Consider the following 22,693-nt stretch of genomic DNA (forward strand, 5'->3'; position numbering starts at 1 on the left):
TAGAGAAATGTAAAAAGCAAAATGCATAGTGTACCATACAGAGATGTTGAATGACCATGGTGTGTCGTGCACGTGAAACTGCTGTGACATTGTGTGCCAGCTATACTCAAGTGAAAAAATTAAAGCAAAATAAAAAATAATAGAAATGAGAGTGGACATTAGACAAAGAACATAATATTAGAGAATCCCAGTTGAAACATGAATAAATATTTTGTGTGTCCTTTTCACCATCATATCATTTCCATCAATACTTTTTCTGTAATATATTTCAATAAGTATATATTTATACAGATTCATTTCTTTTACTTAGCTGTCATAGTGACTGGGGTCCAGGAATAATAGCAGGCTTTCAGAAGCCGAACAGGTCATCCTCTATAGGTTTCCAGAAAAAGGCTCCTCTCTGGTTCACTTGAGTGCCTGGATTTGTTACTTAATCTAAAATAGGAAGGTTGTTGGGGCACCTGGGTGGCTCAGTTGGTTGAACGTCTGACCTCAGCACAAATCATGATCTCATGGTTCATGGGTTCAAGCCCCGCGTGGGGCTCTGTGCTGACAGCGCAGAGCCTGGAGCCTTCTTTGGATTCTGTGTTCCCTTCTCTCTCTGCCCCTCCCCCCGCTCACCTCTGTCTCTCTCAAAAATAAAAACATTAAAAAATATTTTTTTAAATAGGAAGGTTATATACGTGATAAACTCTGTCTTCTGTGTTCATTACCTTATTCTGCATCAGATAGCTAGTCTGTAAACAGTGAGTTGATCACTGGTTGGTTGGTCATTTGGATATGTTGGTCACTAAAGAAATTGAAAAATTGTGAGAAATAGGAAAATTGGAAAGAAGAGGGTGTAAAATTTAGAAAGTGATAATTTAATTTAGGATGAGATAGGAGGAAACGATTATATGAGAAGTAAAAAGAATCCAAGTTAGTTTAAAATACAGAGGAGAAGGGATAAGATCTTAAAATGAATGTACAGAAAATGGGAATGCGTGGGAAGTCATACATTTTACCTTGTCTAGGAGGTATTGAATCACTATCAGAGCAATTAGTAGGATAATGGATTTAAACTTGGTTTAGCCTTTTCTACCCTGTTTTTATTTTCCTTTTTTTTTTTTTAACTTGAGAGACAGAACAATAGAGAAAGCACGAGTGGAGGAGGGGCAGGTAGAGAGAGAAAGAGAGAGAGAGAGACTCCCAAGCAGGCTCCACTCTGTCAACGTAGAGCCCAATGTGGGGCTCGATCCCACGAACCATGAGATGATGGCCTGAGCTGAAATCCTGCGTCAGACACACAACTGACTGAGCCACCCAGCACCCCATCTTTCTGTTTTTAAAAGATGTATCGTGTAATTTGTTGGACGAGGCTCCTTCAGAAACAGGTTTTATGTAGTTTTTCGTGTAATCATAAAATAATATCCTGAAGGTGAAAAAGAAAGGTAATAATGCTTTTCTTTGGGGGTGGGGCATTATTCTAGGCATAGCCCTTTTATACCTGCAGCTGTACCGGGTCACATGTGACCAGACCTACCTGCTCCGATCCCTGGATTATGTAAAGAGAACACTTCGGAATCTAAATGGCCGCAGGGTCACTTTCCTGTGTGGAGATGCTGGACCCCTTGCAGTAGGAGCTGTGGTGTATCATAAACTCAAAAGTGATTGTGAGTCCCAGGAATGCATCACAAAGTGAGTTTTTAAAACTGGAAGTATTTTCTCTAAATTCTCAATTCAAGGTGTTGCTGTAGAAAGATATTCAAAAAGGAAATTATTTTTTAATTCATCTCTTGTTGCAAACAGGCCTTTCCAAGAAGTGAAGAGGTTATATATTAATTGGAACATAACGATAAGATCACATGTCTCCTTTCTATCCAAGCCTGTGTCTGCCTTCATTTGGGGAGCAATAAACATGTTACTTCATGTTACTTTAATCTTTTCTTAAGTAATCTTGGTTGCCTTCATTGCATGAAAATTAGCGTCTATGCCTTAGGTTCACTATCATAACTAAGTTATTTTTAGGTTCAATTGTTTTGGAACAATTAGTGTAAAACTTTTATTGCACCTAAAATAATTGGTTTATATTCTCTTTTGAAGAGGGAGAAATCAGGGCCTACGCCCGTGGTCTGGTGGAGTGTGTGGCACATGCTAGTTGGTTGATGTTTTCTGAAAGACAGAATGACTCAAGCTAGTTCCCAAGCATTGACTACATTTTAGTACTCTTTTCTTTTAAGTTTTAAATTATTCTGGATTTTAAAATTGAATATCATCCCTTACATCATTTAGACTAGATGTAAAGGTAGACTTTTTTTTTATTTTATTTATTCTGAGACAGAGCAGGAGAGGGGCAGAGAGAGAGGGGGAGAGAGAGTCCCAAGCATGGTCTGCAGGGTTAGCACAGAGCCTGATGCGGGGCTTGAACTCAGGAACTGTGATACCGTGACCTGGGCCAAAGTCGGGTGCTTAACTGACTGAGCCCCCCCCAGGCGTCCCTAAAGGTAGATATTTTGAACCGAAGGGTGTTTTGTTATTAATTTGATATCTGAGAGAGAAATTAGTGTAGTGGAAAAGTTTTGGTTGTTTGGGTGGGGTGGGTTTGTTTTTTTTTTTTTCAGTATGTTGTAAAATCGGTTTTAAATTTAAAGTAACAGGTAATTCCTAAAGTGATGGGATTATTGACAGTTTCAGGAAGAGGTATCTCAGACACTATCCGGGAAAACAGAATTTTTCTTGTTGGGTAGACTTCTGCAGCTCCAGAAGACGATTGTGTGCCGAGATTCGGACCTTCCCGATGAGCTGCTCTATGGACGGGCAGGTTATCTGTACGCCTTACTCTACCTGAACACGGAGATCGGCCCGGGCACCGTGTGTGAGTCAGCTATTAAAGAGGTACAGTGGGGTTGCCGGCAACGGTGGGTGCGCGCTCCTGTCTACCATCCCAGCCTGTCAGCACAGAGCAGCATTAGTGGCTGGACTCTGCTTCTGGGTAGCAGTAATATCTTAAGGGGTGTCATAAAATCACTGAATAGTTCCTCTTTTTCCTTTCTAGGTACGTTTTGTAAAAATCTGTCCTCTTAGGCCACTATTAATTCACCTGTTTTTACTAGAACCAAACAACAGCATCTCTCAAAAGATAGGATGTTTTTTTCTGGTGATGAGGTATCTGAACTGGTTAGGCAGTCCTGGGAATATGGCTAAGGATCCAGGTTCTTCTGTCCTGTTCTGCCATGTCCTAGGGGCAGGCCCTTATCTGCAAGACCCAAGCTACTTGAGCAGCAAAGCAGCTTGTTTTTTAAGGCCACAATCTAGAGGTTGTCTGCTTCACTCCTGCTCACACTTCACTGCCAGAACTTGTTCAGAGGACCGTGTCTGTCTGTAGCTCAGAGCCCAGGTGCCCAGCGAAAACTTGGAGCACCGTTACCAAAAGTATGAGGGGAGAGAGGATATGAGGAAACAGTTTGCGTCTTTGCCATGTAGTCATTACAGGTATGGTATTCTTTGGATTTAACTAAAACCCTGCATGCTGCGGGCATTTCATTAGCCGTTCATAAATAAGGCCAGTTCCTCCAGCCTTTCCTGGAAGATGTAGGGCCGGTCTTTTGGAGAAAACATTGCAGTTACAAGGCAACTAAGCAGTCTGGGAAAGTTCTTTTAGGAAGTTTTTCTAGATTCCAGTGAACTGTTCACGCAAAGAACTTTTAATTTCTTGGTTTGACTCCCTGATGTCTTTTTCTACTCTGAGATTGTCTTCTGATTTCTCTCTGCCTCTATTTATTAATTTATAAAGTAAAGATAACAGTGGTGCTATTCACTGCTTACAGATTTTTGGATTAAGTAATCTGCGTAAAGACATGTTGTTAATTAGACAAAAACAAGATACTTAACGCTGTCTTCGTAATCTCCATAGGTAGTCAGTGCCATTATTGAATCAGGTAAGACCCTGTCAAGAGAAGAAAGGAAGGCTGAGCGCTGTCCACTGTTGTATCAGTGGCACAGGAAGCAGTATGTTGGAGCAGCCCACGGCATGGCTGGAATCTACTACATGTTAATGCAGGTAAATAGGAATACTCTGGAATACCAGTACAGTGACTACAGTATAAAATATTTGATCAGATGGGAAATGGGGCCTGAAATGTTAGTGTAAATCCAGCAGACTGAAATTAAATAAGGATCCTACACTGAATCATGGATATTTATGCTCTGCTTCATGAACCCCAAGCAGTGAAGTCCAAGAGTGTGCGTCCTGCATGCACTTTTGTACTGGGTTAGTGAGGTGCCTGCTGCCTGCATTTTTCTTCTATGTCTTTCTGCTCATTGTAGTAGGAACTCTTTGAATGGAGGGAAGCAGAAAGAGCCTCCAGCATCCAGACTGGGCAGAGACTTTCTCATGTTCAGATACCCCCAACTTGCTGTCAGTTGTGTTCTAAATTTTCAACTAGTTTACTGTTGTCACAATGATCTGGTCTCTCAATCATCCGTGACATCTGCTGAATTAAATACTCACTTCCATCAGGCAGGCAGAGACCCCACCCCAAATATTGCTTCAACCTGCTTCCAGCCCCATGGCCTGGACCTCCCTTCCCCACTGTAGACACAGCCTACTTTTTTTTCTTTAATTAAACCTTTCTTTATCTACCACACCCATAAAAGAGTAGTTAATTAATGCTGAAAATCGTGAAGCTGGTAAGTCAAGGAGCATGGATTATTAGAATTTAGATCTTTTTAACTAAAAATCTTTATACTTCTTTTTAAAAATTTTACTTTACATCCTTTTTGAAAGCCTACTCCATCATGGGGCACCTGGTGGCTCAGTCGGTTAAGCATCCAACTTTGGCTTAGGTCATGATCACACAGTTTGTGAGTTCGAGCCCCATGTCGGGCTCTATGCTGACAGCTTGGAACCTGGAGCCCTGCTTCGGATTCTATGTTTCCTTCTCCCTTTGCCCCTCCCCTGCTGACACTATTCTCTTTCTCAAAAATTAAAAAATTTTTTTTCAAAAACTTTATCACTAAAGGAAATTCATATTTAAACAGGGCTAAACCCCCATTTTCTGGTAACTAGTTGTCGTTGTTTATTCTAGAAAAATAAAACATATACTCCAATTCGTGAATTTTCTTTATAGTGCAGACACGTGTTTCCAAAGTCACTAAAATTGCATTTCATTTAAAAATAGCACTGCTATTCTGGGAAGTTGGTGATTTGTGTGTGTTTTCTGTTTCCCCAGAAAAATGTTTTGACACTAGCTTTTGAAACTTTTCTTCTTAAGTGACACCCTTATGGGAATCATAACCATATGAAAACCACACCAATAAGACATCACTTAGTTTAGATTGAGGTGTCTAGGTTAATTTTGTTAGATAATAAGGGTTTCCTTGAGAGAAACACAGGTCACAAAATTGTCCCCTTGTCTGCTTTTAAAGTGAAGAACATGGCACCATTATTTACCCAGAATTCTGTATGGAAATTAGCGTCGGTTTTCTTGTAGCAATCTCCTAAGCAGCTGTGTGCCAAAGCTCGCTCACAAAGGCCAGGTACACGCGGCTCTTCCCCCACCACCCCTGCGTTTAGTGTCAGTCTACCATGCAGCCATGGGTCAGTGTGGCGGTGGAAGGTTCTCCCATGCAGTTTCATTTGGAAGGCTGTCACAACAGTACACACAAAAACTTTTAAAACATGACTGAAACTCCACTTTCAAGATGGCAGAATAAACACATTTCTCCTCTTGAAAATCATCCCAAAACAGCAAGGACAACAATAAACCAGAAACCTAACTTCCTTGATGAGACTAGGACACATCTGGAGCCCCAGACTACAAATGTGTAGACTGAGAGTAGATGAAAGAATGGCAGGTGACCAGGCAGGACAGAGCAAGATCACACATAGGTGTCTGAAGAAGAGGATGCCAGCAAGAAGCAAGCTGGTTTGTCCTGTAAAACCCAGCACTCAGGAACTTAATGTGCCGTTACTACCAAAGACCGAGAGACGCATGTGTGTGGGGCATGGTGTTTGGGCAGCGAGGGGGCTTCTTTGAAAACTTTATACAGAGCAGTTGGACTTCTGCCGATAAGATCACCCTGCACAGTGACTGGCCCTCCCCTAACTCCTACTGGAGACAAAAGGAAATGGCCTGGAGAAACCGAACCAGATCTTTCAATTCAAGAAAGCCGGTGTAGAGGACAGTTGAAGTGAAGCGTAGAACTGAACACAGGGGGCTTGGCTGGATGTCTTCAGGGTGTGAGGGGAGACCTCCCTGTCCCCACGGCCAGCATCACGCACTACCGCCTCTCTTACCCGTTGGCATCACTGCCTTCACCTCATGAGGGGGGTTGAAGTGGGATGTTTTGGTTGTTTTTGGAGAAACCGCTCAGGTAAAGGTCTACAGATACAGGTGTTTCAAAGTTCCCACTAAAAATGTTAGCTAACTGTCTCTGATGGTTAATACTGTGTTTCAGTTTGGCTGGGCCAAAGTGTCCAGGTATGTGGTCAGACATTCTTCTGGATGTTTCTATGAGGGTATTTGGGGTGAGATTTACATTTAAATGGTGTAGGGGCGCCTGGGTGGCTCAGTTGGTTAAGCATCGACTTCGTTTCGGGTCATGATCTCACCATTTATGAGTTCGAGCCCCACATCTGGCTCAAATTCTGTGTCTCACCCTCTCTCTGCCCCTCTCCCACTCACTCACTCACTCACTCTCTCTCTCTCTCTGTCTCTCAAAAATAAACATTAAAAAAAAATTGAATGGTGTTAGAACGTAAGGGGAGGGATGGTAAAGTACCCCCCAACTGAGAAGGCAGAAAACAAAGTAGGCCACTCCATGGAGTTTACACAGACTTTTCTTCAGGGTACATTACTGACGAGGGTCAGGGTGGGTGGGGGGGAGTGTTAGTAGGGGATGATCCATGGCACCTGCATAATTATTTTCTGCAAAGTCCAGACCTTAGTCCGTAGATTTTGTGGAGGGAGGGGACATGCAGAAGAGTGTTGCAGTGAGATCAGAGGGTTTGCACACGCCTCAAAAGGCTTGCACACACCTAATGTGCATCTACCCTTTAGTGAGATCTCAGGGCCACACCTGTGCATCAGGAAGGGGAAAGACTGTGTTATCTCTGACAGACTCCTGGGAGGCCAAAACAGGCTTCCCCCATCCTTGCCGCAGCAGTTATTTCTAAGGCATGTATATTAATCTCCAAGTGGCCCAGAATACACGGCCACAAGAGAGGTCCCTGAGCAAACGTGAACAAGATGGAGTCGGTGTTGTTGGCACTCTTACGAATGCATGGACTTCTTCTAGTAAAGAAGTTTGCCCTCCGCAGTGTGGGTGGGCCTCATTCAGTCAGGTAAAGGCCTACCCTGAGCGAGAGGGAATTCTCCAGCAGACGGCCTTCGGACTGTCTTCAACATCAAAAAAATTTGAAACAAAAGGTCTATCCAAGTCTTAAATAACCAGATAATTGAATTAATTTTAATTTTAGATGCTCCTCAGTATTCCAGGTAATCGATGCTTTATTATACTAGCTACAGTACAAAGGCTTAAAAAACACATAAGGAAAAAGAAATTAAATGTTTTGTTTTTATTTGTTTAAAGCCAGCAGCAAAAGTGGACCAAGAGACCTTGACAGAAATGGTGAAACCTAGTATTGATTACGTGCGCCACAAGAGATTCCGATCTGGGAATTACCCTTCGTCGTTAAGCAATGAGACCGATCGCTTGGTCCACTGGTGCCACGGTGCCCCGGGCGTCATCCACATGCTTACGCAGGCTTACAAGGTCAGTACTCCCATGTGTACCACAAGCATTTACTGTTCAGAGCTTCGGTTTTTCCACCAGGTTACATTTTGGCCAGCACATTTGATTGCAGACTAAAAGCTTTTTAGAATTAATGTTTTTACAAAATGAAGTCTCCCTGTTTCACTTGGTCACTTCTATGGTCGGAGCTATAAGTGTGTGTGTGTTGACAGCGATTATATTCACTTGTAAAAGAAAATCTAGCCAACGGCAGAGTAATGATTTTTATCCTGAGTGTGAATATCCAGTAAGGCAATAGGCACTATTATAACCAAATGCTTTTTTGTTTGACTTCCCATCATTTTATTTTCTTGCTTGAATAAGCCTTTATTGCTGGATGATGATGCTTATTCAGGGGCTTTTAAATTTGAGTTTAAAATTGTTATAAAATTATTCATAAGGGATGGGTGTGATGTTCAAAGTTTTACACATTTGGAATATTATCTGAAAATAGGCAGTACCTTTACTGATTTCTTCTGGTACTGTCCAGATGCATTTGGGCACAATATTAAGAATACATTTGATTTCTCTCCTGGACTAAGAATTATCTTCTAAGTTGAAAGCAAACAGTGCTGCTTCCTTGTTTTCCGGTGTTTTTTAAATGTGTTTTCTTAATATTTTATTACATAGAAGTTGAAATTACAAACAGCTTACTATATTCTATAACCCTTAAGTGTTTTGTCCTTTCTTGGAAAAAATAATGGATATTCTCAGAGAAAAAATGTTTCCAAGCACGTTTTTTAGAAGACTTAACACATTTTATTACTTTTTTAATTTTTTATTTGAACATAGTCAACACACAATGTTGTATTCGTTTCAGGTGTACAACATAGTGATTCCACAAGTCTATATGTTCTCCCAGGCTCACCACAAGTGCGGCTACCATCTGTCACCATACAACATTTTTATAGTATCTTGGACTCTATTCCTTAGGCTGTGCCTTTTATTCCTGTGACTTACCCCCCAGCTGGAAGCCCGTATCTTCTACTTTCACCCATGTTGCCCGTCGCCCCACCTCCCCCCCCTGGGCAACCATCAGTTCTCTGTATTTGCAGGTCTGATTCTGCTCTTTATTTTATTCATTTTTCTGTTTGGAGTCCACATACAAGTGAAATCATATGGTATTTGCCTTTCTCAGTCTGACTTATTTCACTTAGCACAATACCTTGTTGGTCCATCCATGTTGTCCCAGATGGCATGATTTCATCCTTTTATATGGCTGAGTAATATTCCATTATATATATTTTATATATATATATATATATATATATATATATATATATATATATAAACACAAACATACCACATCTTTCTTATCCATTTGCGTATCACTGGGCACTTAGGTTGCTTCCATATCTTAGCTATTATAAATTTTTTTAAATGTTTTTATTTATTTTTGAGACAGAGACAGAGCATGAGCAGGAGCAGAGAGAGAGACACATACACACACAGAATCTGAAACAGGCTCCAGGCTCTGAGCTGTCAGCACAGAGCCCGATGCAAGGCTCGAACTCACGGACCGCAAGATCATGACCTGGGCCGGAGTCGGACGCTTAACCGACTTAACCAGGCACCCCTAATCACTTTTTTTTTTAATTCTTTTTTCTGTGTAACTTTAAGTTTCAGATGGATTTATCTTTTGTCTTAGATTCATGTTTGATTTTGTTTGTTTGAAGTAGGCTCCGTGCACACCCTCTTAGCTATTATAAATAACGCTGCAATAGACATAGAGTACACATACCTTTTTGAATTAGTGTTTTTGTTTTCTTTGGGTAAATATTTAATAGTAGAATTATTGGATCATATGGTATCTCTATTTTAAAATTTTTGAGGAACCACCATACTGTTTTCCATAGTGGCTAAACCAATTTACATTCCCATCAGTAGTGTACAAGGTTTTTTCTTCTCTACATCCTCTCCAACATTTGTTATTTCTTGTCTTTTTGATTTTAGCCATTCTCACTGGTGTGAGGTGATATCTCGTTGTGGTTTTGATTTCTGTTTCCCTGATGATTTGTGATGTTGAGCATCTTTTCATTTGTGTGTTGGCAATCTGTATGTCTTCTTTGGAAGAATGTCTATTCAAATCCTCTGCCCTTTTTTTTTTATAAGTTTATTTGTTGATTTTGAGAGAGAGAGCACAAGCAAGGAAGAGGCAGAGACAGAGGGAGAGAAAGAATCCCAAGCAGACTCTGTACTGTCAGCAGCAGAGCCCAACACAGGACTCAATCTTACAAACCATGAGATCATAACTGACTGAGCCACCCAGTTACACCCTCTGTGCGTTTTTTAATTGGATTGTAACCAATGCTTTTTTCATAATTTTATTTTTTAAATACATTTTTATTTATAATATTTGATGTTGGAGGTTGTTGCTCATATATCAAAGTATATGACAATAATCACAAAGATTGATTAGTGTTTTGGCAAAGTCCCTTAGTTTTGAGGAAGTAGATGGAATTAATGAAACAGAATTCACATTTCTACCTGAAAATAACAAGAGAACTGGTCTCTGAATCAGTTTTATTTTCCCCTTGTGACTAACTATGTATCTCTCATAATTTAGGCAATTTTTCAGAATCTTTTAGTCTCCCTACAATAGTAATAGCTAAAATATTCAAATAATATAAAATTCAGGTATGAGCATTCAAGAAAATAGAAAGGATATTTGGTTAAGAGCAAGGCACAATGAAATACACTTTGGAAATCAGACGAATTTAATGATTCGTCTTCTTAACTATTAATACCTCAGCCTTTAAATTAAAACAGAATTTTGTTCAAGTCACTGCCTCCCTATATTGGAGCTCTAGAGCAATCATTGGAACTTCAGTGACATAGAGCTAAGTTTATAATATTATAAATATCCAACCATAATATCTAAGTATATTGTTGACAAACAAGGACACTCTGATATTCAAAACAGATGTAGGACTTTGTTAAAATATGAAAGCTTTTGTTTGCCAGACTCCCTTTTCTCTTTCACATTAAAGGGGATAAACTGTAGAGGGGGGCACTCCTGGTGGCCCATAGTCTTGGCTTCTGAGGGTCTCCCCCACCCCCACCCGAGCCAGTGGGAAGCAGTAATGAGGCGTCAGGGCTTCCAGCGGGGCCGTCATCCTGGGGAGGTCCATGTCTATTAGCCCTGCTGACCGTCACTACCATCCGTTTGCACCTGTGCTGGTCACACGTAGCAGAGCTCTGCTCCTGGTTGTGCCACAGGTGGCACAGACCCCCTGCTGCCTGTGCGGCTTTCACTCAGAATATCATTTGAATGCCTGTCCTTGCCCTGCTTATTCCAACACAGAAATTCCTGTCTTCTAGAAAGTGTGGAGCAAAACCCATTAAGATCCCATTCTTCATCACTAAAACTTAATTTTGTCCATTTACATCACCAGTCAAACATGAGGAGGGCGAGAAACACCAGAATCTTTTGGGGAAGAGGGCATCAATGACAATTTGAAAAGGCTTCTAGAACATAGTTTTACAATTAGGGGTAAAAATATATTTTCAGAGTCAGAGAGTAGAGGGTGAGATTTTTGTTTGGCCGAGGCAGAGGGTGGTGTGAGCAGGAGCGGGGTTGGAAGTGCAAAGCTAGAGAAACACAGCTCTAGGCACCATTTTCTCTCAGGTTTTTGTTAACTCAAGAGGGTCTGCATTCATTGAAGGGGTCTCAGAATTAGGAAGTGCTTACATTTTGTGTAATAAGTTTTCAACAGTTTCTCATGCTGGCATGTCAACTCATAAGTTCTTCAAGAATGCTTATGAAAGCATAAGGCTTTCATGTATTTGAAAATTTATTAATATCCTTCACACATGAAACTATAGGAGCACCTGGGTGGCTCAGTTGGTTCTATGTCCAACTCTTGATTTCGGTTCAGGTCATGATCTCATAGTTTCTGAGTTCAAGCCCAGCATCAGTGTCAGCGCTGACAGTGAGATTCTCTCTCTTTCCCTCTCTCTCTCTGTCCCTGCCCTGCTCACCTTCTCTCTCTCTCTCTCTCTCTCTCTCTCTCTCTCTCTCTGTCCCCCCCTCCCTACCCACCCCTCAAAATAAATAAATAAACTTAAAAAAAACTATAAATTGAGTGGAGGCTCACTTAATTGTTTTCCCTTCCTATAGATGCTAATCAAGTTGCAGTGGGTAGTTGAGTGTACTCCACTTTGTATGAACATGTATTATTTGTTAATTTAAAATTCTATAGTAGTTTAGATGATCCTTGAAAAAAATGTCAGGGTCTTAACAATATGCTGTGTTAGGAATTTTATTAATTGCAAATGACTTTCTAACAAATTATGTTTGTAGACCCTATAGTGGAAGCTATTTTGCTGAATAGTTATAATCAGTTCTTGATTATCTGACAGTAAATTACAGGTAATGATAACAAATTCTACCTTCTTCTAACTACACATATGGACCCTCTGGTATTAGCAGTTTGTATGGATTCAGCCACTATAAACAAATGCCAACATTGGTCAGATGAAAATTGTATTTGGAAAGGTATTTACAAATATGATGCCAACAAAAACCATGTAAATCATACCAAAGTGGTATCAACGTAATGTTTCGATTTCACGCTCAAGTGTGAAACCACTATGCCTTCCCTGCTCCTGCACCTACGTGCTGGCACCGAAAACCCCAGAATAGAATTCTAGCAGAAATGCTCCCTGATGGTCAGCTATTGACCATGCATCAGAAAATGTTTTCATATAAACTGTGTTCCAGAGGCTCCTTTGTAAGTCGATTATTTGAAATATGGAATACTTAGGGGTGCATATCAGACTGACCTGGAGAGATTCTTTCAAACTCTACCTCCTTCCTCAAGATCATGATACCTTCCTAAGTTTAAAAGTCACTTCCATAAACATAGCACAGTTTATTAATTTGTTTTCCAGTTTCACTTATTTTAATGAATAAGCTGCGATGAACACTTGTACAGGTCTTTGGGGCCAATACCTGGGAGTAGAATTGCTGATCAGAAAGTAGCTGCAGTTTTGTAAGAAACTGCCAAAGCTTTGCACAGAGTAATAGTTGCACCTTTTATAGTCCCATCAGCAGTGGAAGAGGGTTCTCCTCATCTTTGGCAACAGTTGGTATTCTAAGTCATTTTGATTTTATTCTGGTGGCTATTTCATTGTAGTTGTAATTTGCATCTTCCTAAAGATTAATGATGAGCAGATTTGCCTGTTCGTGGGTCATTTGTATGTCTTCCTTTGTTAAATTATGTCTTCATTTCTTTTTCCCATGTTGTTTTATTCTTTTATCTTTTTATTATTGGGCTGTAAGAATTCTCCATATCTTCTGTTACAAGTCTTTGTCAGGTTATATGGTTTGGAAATAATTTTATAGTTGACCTAATCATCATCTTTATGGTATCTCTTGATGAAGAGAGTTTTCGATTCTGATAAAGTCTGTGTTTTATCAAGTGTTTTTAATGGTAATTTCTTTTTGTGTCTTGTCTAAGAAATTGTTAAGCTAAAAAATAAAACAGCCAGTTATTTTACCAGCAAAATGGGCTTATTCAAGAACAGCAGAGAATTACATCCTGGCATGTGCAGGCTATGGCAAAACCACAGGCAAGTCCAACAAAGGAGAGAACCGTGTTATGGAGAAGGAGGAAGGGGGAGGACTTGTTTTGAATGTAAGTCCATTAGGAAAAAGCAAGAGTTCAAAGTGATGACAGTTTCTCATTGGCTGCGTTGCAGGGGTAGTCGATTTCTTATAGAAGATGTAATGAACCTTATTCCCTGTTGGGGCCTGTAATTGATGATTCTTTTCTGTTTCCTCTTCTGCTGGGGTCTGGAATTGACAAGCCTTCCTGGAAGGGACTCTAGTGCTGAGGCTTTTTCCCTTCTAACCTCTCAACTCCACTTTAGTGAGATTTCCCTTTATCAGTTGTCACAAAATTTTACTTACCCCCAGATTATACAGAGAATATTCTCCTACAAACTGCACAGATTTATATTTTACATTTAGAACTATGAACTGTCTCCAGTTAACTTTTGTATGTTAACATGTATATTTTGTATATTAGGATTGTGCATATGAGGTAAGAAGAGTGGGTCTTTGCTTTTGCTTTTAATTTTTTTAATGTTTATTTTTGAGAGAGAGACAGAGACAGTGTGAGCGAGGGAAAGGCAGAGAGAGAGGGAGACACAGAGTCTGAAGCAGGCTTCAGGCTCCGAACTGTCAGCACAGAGCCCCGATGCAGGGCTTGAACTCACGAACCCAAGATCATGACCTGAGCCGAATGAGCCGAATGCAGATGCTTAAGTGACTGACCCACCCAGGCAGCCCAAGAGAGGTTCTTTGTTTGTTAAGCATCAGGAAATCTGATTCTTTCTACACTGTTTATTGAAAAGACTTTTTCCCCCCCATCTGATTGACTTGGTGTCATTAATACGTATAAGAAGCCACTGAGGTGAGGAAATCGTATCCTTTTATAGTTGAGAAAACAGACCTAAGAAGTTCAGAGATTTGTCCAAGGCCACACAGAGCTGAGATTCCAACTCAGGCAGTCTGACCCCAGAGCCCACATCTCAAATGGCTTTCATGGGTTAGTCTTGCATCTGACTCTGGTGAACAGACTCTTGATCAGGAATAGTGAGTAACATGCAAATGACCCTCTCTTTTCCCTCCTCCTACCCTCTACAGACCCTGATTCACACAGTTCACCCTTTTTTTTTTTTTGAGGTCACTACTAATCACTGACAAGTAGATGAATCCTATTTGCTACCCCTAAAAAGATCAGCTCTAATGACCTCCTTGCCTCTAATTCATTGCCCAAAACTCATTTGCAGTAGAATGGAATGAGGTGATAAGCAAGTGGAGATTACAGACAGCAGATTCAGAGGGAAGGACTATAGAAACAAAATTAATGAAATGTGAGGAGAAAGAGAAGACAGTTTAAAAGGGAATATGAGGAGGCAAAAAAAACAGCTTCCTCCTACCAGGCATTTGTCTTTGCTGAGCTCGTTTGTGTCTGTCCATATAAACCGCTAAGTGGAATCAGTGCCATTAAGTTCTGCAACCCAGGCATGTCTGCTCCAGCAGGAAGCTGTGTGCGGGTTTCCCTGTGATGGATCATGACAGATCTCGCCCTCCCAGATAGTGCCAAGCCATCAGGGTCTTACTGATAATGTGGCTGCCCCAGGATGTTGAGTATTCGTCAAAACATCTTACCAAAGAGTTTCTGGTAGCTTTTTTTTTTTTTAAGTTTATTTATTTTGAGAGAGAGACAGAGAGAGTGGGGAAGGGGCAGAGAGAGGGAGAGAGAGAATCCTAAGCAAACTCCACATGGTCCGCACAGAGCCCGATATGGGGCTCAAACCCACAAACCACAAGACCGTGACCTGAGCTGAGATCAAGAGCCAGGCGCTTAACCAACTGAGACACCCAGGTGCCCCATTTTTTTTTCTGACATCTTTTATTCTGATATTTTAAACTAAATTTTAGAATTACTTTTGCAGAAGCCTGAACTAGGAGGACAAGGGGAAGAGATGGGTAGATTGTGAGGTGCTGCACCATGGTGTTGCTGGGGGTGCTCATTTTACCCCAGGAGCCACTTCAGGTTTCCTAATGTTGTGTAATTTACTAACCAGAAAGGAAACTATTTTACTAACTTACCATTCAAAACATCTTTTTTTTTAAATTTTTTTAATGTTTGTTTATTTTTGAGAGAGAGAAAGAGAACACAAGCGGGGGAGGGGCAGAGAGGGAGGGAGACACAGAATCCGGAGCAGGCTCCAGGCTTGGAGCTATCAGCACAGAGCCCAACACGGGGCTCAAACCCACAGACTGCGAGATCATGACCTGAGCCAAAATCAAACGCTTAACCCACTGAGCCACCCAGGCGCCCCTCAAAACATCTTTTTTAACACTGCTTTACTTTTCATTGCCCAGGTCTTTAAGGAGGAGAAATACCTGAAAGAAGCCATGGAGTGTAGTGATGTGATTTGGCAGCGAGGTTTGCTTCGCAAGGGCTATGGTATCTGCCATGGGACGGCTGGGAACGGCTATTCTTTCCTGTCCCTGTACCATCTCACACAGGACAAAAAGTATCTCTACCGAGCTTGCAAAGTAAGGAGCCTTTATGTAAACAACATTTGAACACTCGGGAAAGCGTACGCAAAATCCAAAAATACAGTTCCTCTCCTTTCTTAACCTGTTTCTCCCAACTCCACGGTCTCCCCTGCTTCTCCTGGCATAGCCATGCCCTAGCCTGTCTGTGCCCTGTTGACCCCTCTCTGGTTGCCTGGGAATCTTCTTTATTAGATTCCTGGTGAATTCATTGCAATGTCTTGTTTGTTGCCTTTTCACCAAGTGAAATCTCCGCTCTTAAATATGCTTCCTCTTAGTTTGCAGAGTGGTGTCTAGAATACGGAGCACATGGGTGCCGCATTCCTGACAGACCTTATTCTCTCTTTGAAGGTAAGAGCGAGCAAAAAAGCTAGGTTTAAATATGTGGGTGGGTGAATTTGGTCCCCCTGTCCCTGTGCACTGGTTCTAGTCCATTTATTCTTACTTGAATAATACCTCCACAACCATAAAATAACCTGAACCAAGTAGTTTGTTGCTGAAAATTATGAGTCTCTTTGCCTTACTTATTTTGTGTACCTGCAAATGTCCTTCAAGTATTTCTTGATCTTTTGTCAAGACTACATGCAGACAGAACATGGGATGTTTGCTAGTCAGTAATAGAAGAAATAATAAGTTTGCTCCTCTGCATTTCATCTGTTATATTGTGTACATATAATATTGATCTATTCACAGGAAACATGTTTAGTTATTTAAATACATTTAACTATTTTAGATATATAAATAAGTATGAATAATTGATATTAGTAACTCGACAGTATTAGCAGTTAGAAGTAGTTGTAGTTGGTAAAAATAATAGCGTACAGAAGAAAGTTCTGAAGAATGAGCAATGACAGGAAATCAAATACAATAATTCTGCTACAAGCTAGAGAATATAATTCAGGAAAACAAAATAGAAATCCTACGAAGAGGACTCCTACATTTTTTACATTTATTGTGTGTGTGTGTGTGTGTGTGTGTGTGTGTGTGTGTGAGTGAATTGGATAATTTATCATTTAAGCCACAGATATCAAAGGGCAAAGGATAAATTGATGATAACTTTTAATAACTTGTTGCTCTAAAAGGTACATCTTATATTAATTCCAAAGTAAACTTCAGAAGGTATAAATGATTGAATATTTTTTTAAATCAAATAATTGGTGTTGAATTTTGTCAAATGCTTTTTCTGCATCAGTTGATACGATTATGTGATTTTTTTTTCCTTCTTTAGCTTATTAACATCATGGATTATTAAATATTAAGCTAGCTTTGCATCTCTGGGATAAACCTCACTTGGTCTTTTTATATATTGCGGAATTGCATTTGCTAATATTTTGTTGAGGATTTTCACATCTATATTCGTGAGAGATATTGGCTTAGACTTTTCCTTTTTTGCACCATCTTTGTCTGGTTTTGGTATCAGAGTTAATTCCTAATAAACTGGTTTGAGAAATATCCTTTTCTGTTTTCTGGAAAAGACAGTGTATTAATTCATGGAAGAATTGGTGTTAATTCTAACTTAAATTATGGCGTAAAGATTTTTTTGTTTGGGGAGTTTTTAAACTCTAAGTCCAGTTTATTCAGTAGTTTATAGGGCTGTTCAAGTTATCAATTTCATATTTGGTAAGTTTCAGCAGTTTGTGCTTTTGAGTTTGTGCTCCACTTTACCTAGGACATTAAGTTTATGTGTGTAAAGCTGTGATAGTACTTCTTTATTATCCTCTTACGTCTGAATTGTCTGTAGTGAAATGCCCTGTTCTATTTCTGCTATTGGTAGTATTTTTTAATCACATATTAGAAATATGAGCAGAAAGTAGAGCATTTGCTCTTATCTTTCACAGGATAATATCCTTTTAATATTCAAAGAAATCATAATAAAAAAATAATTCTCAGAAAAGAATTTTAGTCTTTTACATCATAAAACGGCAGTGTATTTGCATCAGATACAATAGAGTTGATACCTGAACTCTAAATGGAGTTCATTCAAGTTTATTAATGGCAGCTAAAGCCCCAGGAGGTCGAAGTCTGAGTGTACAATTCCGTAAAGGCTGGGAAGGTCTCCGATTCATCTGTTCCCCTGTGTCTCACAAGTGCCTGGCTGTAGGCTCTGCATAGATTCTTGTTGGATGGGTGGTAAGTAGTAACAGTGAATACGTGTGTGGAGACTACTAGGCTGAAAGGGATGCTGACATCCATGACCCCTTCTGGAACTTTCTCCGTCCCAAGTGCTCCATCTAGGTGAATCTGCTGCTCCCCCTCACCAAAACAAGAGAACAAAGGTCATCTCAGCCTGGCCACTCTAGAACCCTTCCTTCAAACAAAAACTTACAGGGAAGTCTGGGAACAACCGAAATGTAGGAAAACAGCCAATGACACACACAAAGCATGAATGAATTGCAAAATCATTGAGGCAAGAAGCCAGACACAACAGGCTATGTACTATGTGACTCCATTCACAGGATGTTCTGAAACAGGCCAAACCAGTCCACATCAGGGTTGATGGCAGGGACAGGCACTTCTGAGGGTGGTAATGGAAATTTCCACATCTCTTGATAGGAGTTTAGTTTACACGAGTGTATGCACATTTGTCAAAATTCAGAGTGAGTCCACTGAAGACTTGTGTGTTTCGTTGCATGTACATTTTACATCAAAAGAAGAACTATAAGCAAACAATAATCCAATTAAGGGAGGAATTTTTCTGTTGAAAAGGGACTTGAGGGGTCTGGAGACTGGAGCCAGCTAGCAGGCTTCCTCACCCACCCTCCATAGGTCAGTTGAAAGCCCAGTGCTGGTGCAGACTGCAGTGATGATTTGGAGTGTGGATTTTGATGAAAATAAAGTTCATTTTCAAGTAGCATACATTTTAAAGTAGTACACACACACACACACACACACACACACAGATATTACTCAGCCATCAAAAAGAATGAAATCTTTTCAATGACATGGATGGAGCTAGAGAGTATTATGCTAAGCAAAATAAGTCTGAGAAAGGCAAATACTGTATGATTTCATATGTGGAATTTAAGAAACAGAACAAAAAGAAAAAGAGAGAAACCAAGAAACAAATCTTCAACTATAGAGAATAAACAGATGGTTACCAGAGCGGAGCTGAGTCCGTGGCAGGGGGGTGAAGTAGGTGAAAGGGTTAAGAATACACTTTACTTTGATGAACCCAGAAATGTGTAGAGTTGTTGAATCACTGTATTGTACACCTAAAACTAATATAACACTATGTTAACTACACTGGAATTAAAATTAAAAACTTAAAAAAATTAACATTCTTAAAACTTAAAGAAGATATGAAATGCAGCCTTTTGTTTGAAATAAGAATAAAGCTGTGAGAGAGGGAGTTTTATGGTTAAAATAGCACACTGGCAGCACCCATAACTTTTTTGATTTGTTCTGTGTGCTCATCGTAAAGTTTCAAGATACAGGATTAAAACCCAGAACCCAATTTTTAGGAAAGGTAAGGCAGGGAAGAAAACTGGTATCATTGCCTGCTGGGTGCTGATATAAGGATTTTTGAGGTAAACTGTTTTCTGGTTTTTTTATGAAGTCATCTGTAAAATCCTCAGCGCCTTTTCCGACATCCCTCCAGCCCCTGGTAAAGGAAATGATTAAGGGCCACTTTCTTTCAGACTCTACCCTCATGCCCTTTCCTAAAAGGATCTACATTTTACATTGCAGGCATGGCTGGGGCGATTCACTTTCTCTCCGACATCCTGGTACCAGAGACATCACGGTTTCCAGCATTTGAACTTGCCCCTTCGCAGAGGGATAAAAAGATGCAGTGAGACCGCTAAGACACCTACCTGTTTGGACCAAAAGCCAGATTGCTTAGTGCCTGACACAGAGCCAACTGTGAATCCTGAAGAAGGCAAAACAAAAAAAAAGAGAAGCAAACACCTTCACAGGCACCCCCTTCGTTGCAGAGACCCTCAAGTTAGAGCATGAACGACAGAAACCATCCCTTTGGCGTTTTGTAACAGTGTTCCCCTCACTGGTGTCAAATATGAATTCTTCGCGTCCAGCCTTGTGTAGCATTTGCATGTTTCTGGTGTTTGTTGTCTGCAAATGTAAGTTGTTCTAAACAGAAAGCCCTTCTCTTTCCGTGAGCCCGGAGCTGACCGCACACGAGGGTACGGCAGCGGCCACTTCTCTGTATATAATATTTAAAGTGAGGTGTCTTGTGTACTGACAGGGAATAGTCAGGTAGTATGTCTCTCATCTATCAGAAAGAATCTCTAAGGTGACATCCTAGTGCTACTTCTTCAGCATTTTCCATGAGAACCTTTCAGACAAGCATGAAGGAAAGACCACTCCAAAAATTGAAAAGCAACCAAATAAAAGGGGTTTTGCTGGAATGGTTGGGGACAGGGGTTGAGCCTTTGCGCAAGGTGCTTGAACGCTCCCTCTTTGTGTTTTGTGTTCACCCTTTGTGCTTTTAAGAGGCCAGAGGGCATGCATTGCTGGCCAGCTGGGGCTCCCTATTCCCAGCAGGGGTTTCCGGCTCCCACGTGAAGTTCCAGAGGCTCCTTACAATCCCAAGCAGTGGATGCCTGGGGAGTGGACTTCATGATAATCAGAGAACATTCAAGGGAAGCCTTTTCGTGACCATGTTGTAAATCAAACAGCAATGACTAAGCATTGGCAATTCTAGATTTGGTTTATATTAAAACAGACTGTACCTCAATTTTATCAGCATTATAACTTATTATAAGTTCCGTGGATACAATTCCAGATGGTGATAAGTGGAAAGATACTCAGCTGTTCCCATGTCCCTGCAATTAAACTTATTTCAAAATTCGGTAACTTATCACAGTGTAAATTTGGGAGGAGTAGTCATTTTTTGCACACTTTTGGGTGATTGAAATCTCACATTTGATGAAATATATTAACCATAAAAGGCCTAGTCTGCATTTATGCATATGGGAAACATAGTGTTCTAACCAAGAAAATGACGGTGTTTGTCTGACATGTTTTATCTAAAAAAAAAAAAAAAGGGCATTCATTTCGATTACTGTACCCTAAATAATTCTGTCATGTGGATTTCAGTTTTTAGAAGACTTTTGTCATCACAATACGAGTAGCCTAGGACTTCTACATACTTCTCGTCTTGTGAGCTGAGGCATGGATTGTAAAAGACTAAAAGCAGGTTTCTCTGGTCATCTGGTCCCAGTCTGTAAGGGACCGTAATCATTTATCAGCCCTCATGTCCACTCCTTTCATAAAGGAGCATGAATATCCACGTAGAAGACAAATCTCCTTCATGCATATGCAATTCTCGGAATGTTGCTGAGCCTTGTTTGTGGGGCCGGCACCCTAACATGACCTTCAGTTTCTAGATGATGCCTCATGGGTCCCTTCATTGCAGATACTTGTTTCTAACCCATGACTGTTTTCTCTCAAACTAGGTGGATGGCTTCCATGAGTATAAACCCTCATGGTTCTATTTTTACCAACTCCCTGGGCCTGCTCAGGAACTTCTCAGGCACAGTATGCTGTCCTGAATGAGTTGAGGGGGACTATCTGGTAGGAGAGCTCACCACCAGGTATCACAGCCCAGCCAAACAACCCTCCCTCCCACCCACCTCACCCAAACCGCACACACAGAGCTTACGAGGTCTGGCCTGCCTCGTTCATGGCGGCACTCAGGGCTTCAGCTGTAAGCTCTGTCAGGGGAAGCCAGCGGGACCGCACAGGGGCTGTGCCTGTCTCAGCCAGAGGGAGCGCATGGAAGTCCTGGTTCTGGCCACGTGTCTCCAGACCAGAAACAGCAAGGGTGACTCACCTGGGCATCCCACCAGGTCTGAAAAATAAGCACGAGGCTTCTTTCTGACTAATGTACTGAGGGAAAGATAAAATACTTGTGGAATAAACGGAGATTTTATTTACGGTTTTTTCTTTTTTAACCCAGCTGGGTTGACACCTTCCTACTTACCCACTAGATGTTCACAGATGTGCAGCTCTGTGACTCCACATCAGCCCGCTTCCTGGCATCTGGCACGTAGCTGCTGCCTGAGGACAGTTCCAGCTCTTGGTCCCTGAAGGCGGAAGAGTGATGGCATCCACGCCAAGGAGCAGAGGACTCACAGAAGTCAGTTTAATAGATGTAGGTCTGAATTTAGATCTCAAAACATCTCACAATGATTTCTTGATTTCTTTGTGTCCTTCAAAATGTGTCTGAGTTGAAACAACTATGTGTATGCACAATACCATTTTAAAATTTGGAAGAAAAAATAGTTGATGTTGGAAAAAGTGTGTGGGGTTCTTTGGTTTTGTTAGTAAAGACAGTTTTGTGATGATGACTGGTGGGATCTTCATTTGTTTTCACCTCTTCTCTGCATTTAAGGGTGACGGTTACGAGCATTGGTCACCAGTCTGAAGATTTCACTGTTGACTTAAAAATGTGGCGGGTGCCCACCTTACGATGTGCTGAATAATTCACTGGGATGATTGCTGAAGGTCTCTACACATGCATTCTTTTCCTATCCCAAGGCCCTCTGAAACCTGGGCAGTGATGGTAAGAGCAGCATCTATGTGGCTGGCATAGTGTGACAGGCCTTTGCACTCACGTCCTTAATGGCGACAACACTGCAGGTGGGGGGCACTATTACTATGACTGTTTCACAGGTGAGAAAGCCGACAGCCTTGCCCAGGGTAACAGTCAGAATGGAGGACGCGCAGATGGTTGTCACCAGTGGTCACACTCTGACTTGCACTCAACGTCCCTTCCCCTAAGTGCCCCAGGCAGAAAGGAGGAAATTGACACCTGGGGGGAGAGACCTTGGTCAGGATCACGTGACTGGGAAATGGAGCAGCCAGGCCTCCTCCGTCCTCATC

General features: G+C 41.0%; 1 protein-coding gene across 1 annotated transcript in view; it reads left to right on the top strand.

Annotated features, from left to right (window-relative positions):
- LANCL2 (LanC like 2) overlaps positions 1-22,158 on the top strand; it is a 60,490-nt gene extending 38,332 nt beyond the window's left edge. The window contains exons 3-9 of the mRNA XM_043588478.1: positions 1,470-1,677; positions 2,727-2,874; positions 3,893-4,039; positions 7,573-7,755; positions 15,674-15,850; positions 16,129-16,201; positions 19,538-22,158. Coding sequence (XP_043444413.1) covers positions 1,470-1,677; positions 2,727-2,874; positions 3,893-4,039; positions 7,573-7,755; positions 15,674-15,850; positions 16,129-16,201; positions 19,538-19,644 — 1,043 coding nt within the window. The 3' untranslated portion in view covers positions 19,645-22,158. The remainder of the gene's footprint in view (positions 1-1,469; positions 1,678-2,726; positions 2,875-3,892; positions 4,040-7,572; positions 7,756-15,673; positions 15,851-16,128; positions 16,202-19,537) is intronic.
- The last annotated feature ends 535 nt before the right edge of the window (positions 22,159-22,693 follow it).

Source organism: Prionailurus bengalensis, chromosome A2 (assembly GCF_016509475.1).
Source record: "Prionailurus bengalensis isolate Pbe53 chromosome A2, Fcat_Pben_1.1_paternal_pri, whole genome shotgun sequence".
In the NCBI taxonomy this organism is placed as follows: domain Eukaryota; kingdom Metazoa; phylum Chordata; class Mammalia; order Carnivora; family Felidae; genus Prionailurus; species Prionailurus bengalensis.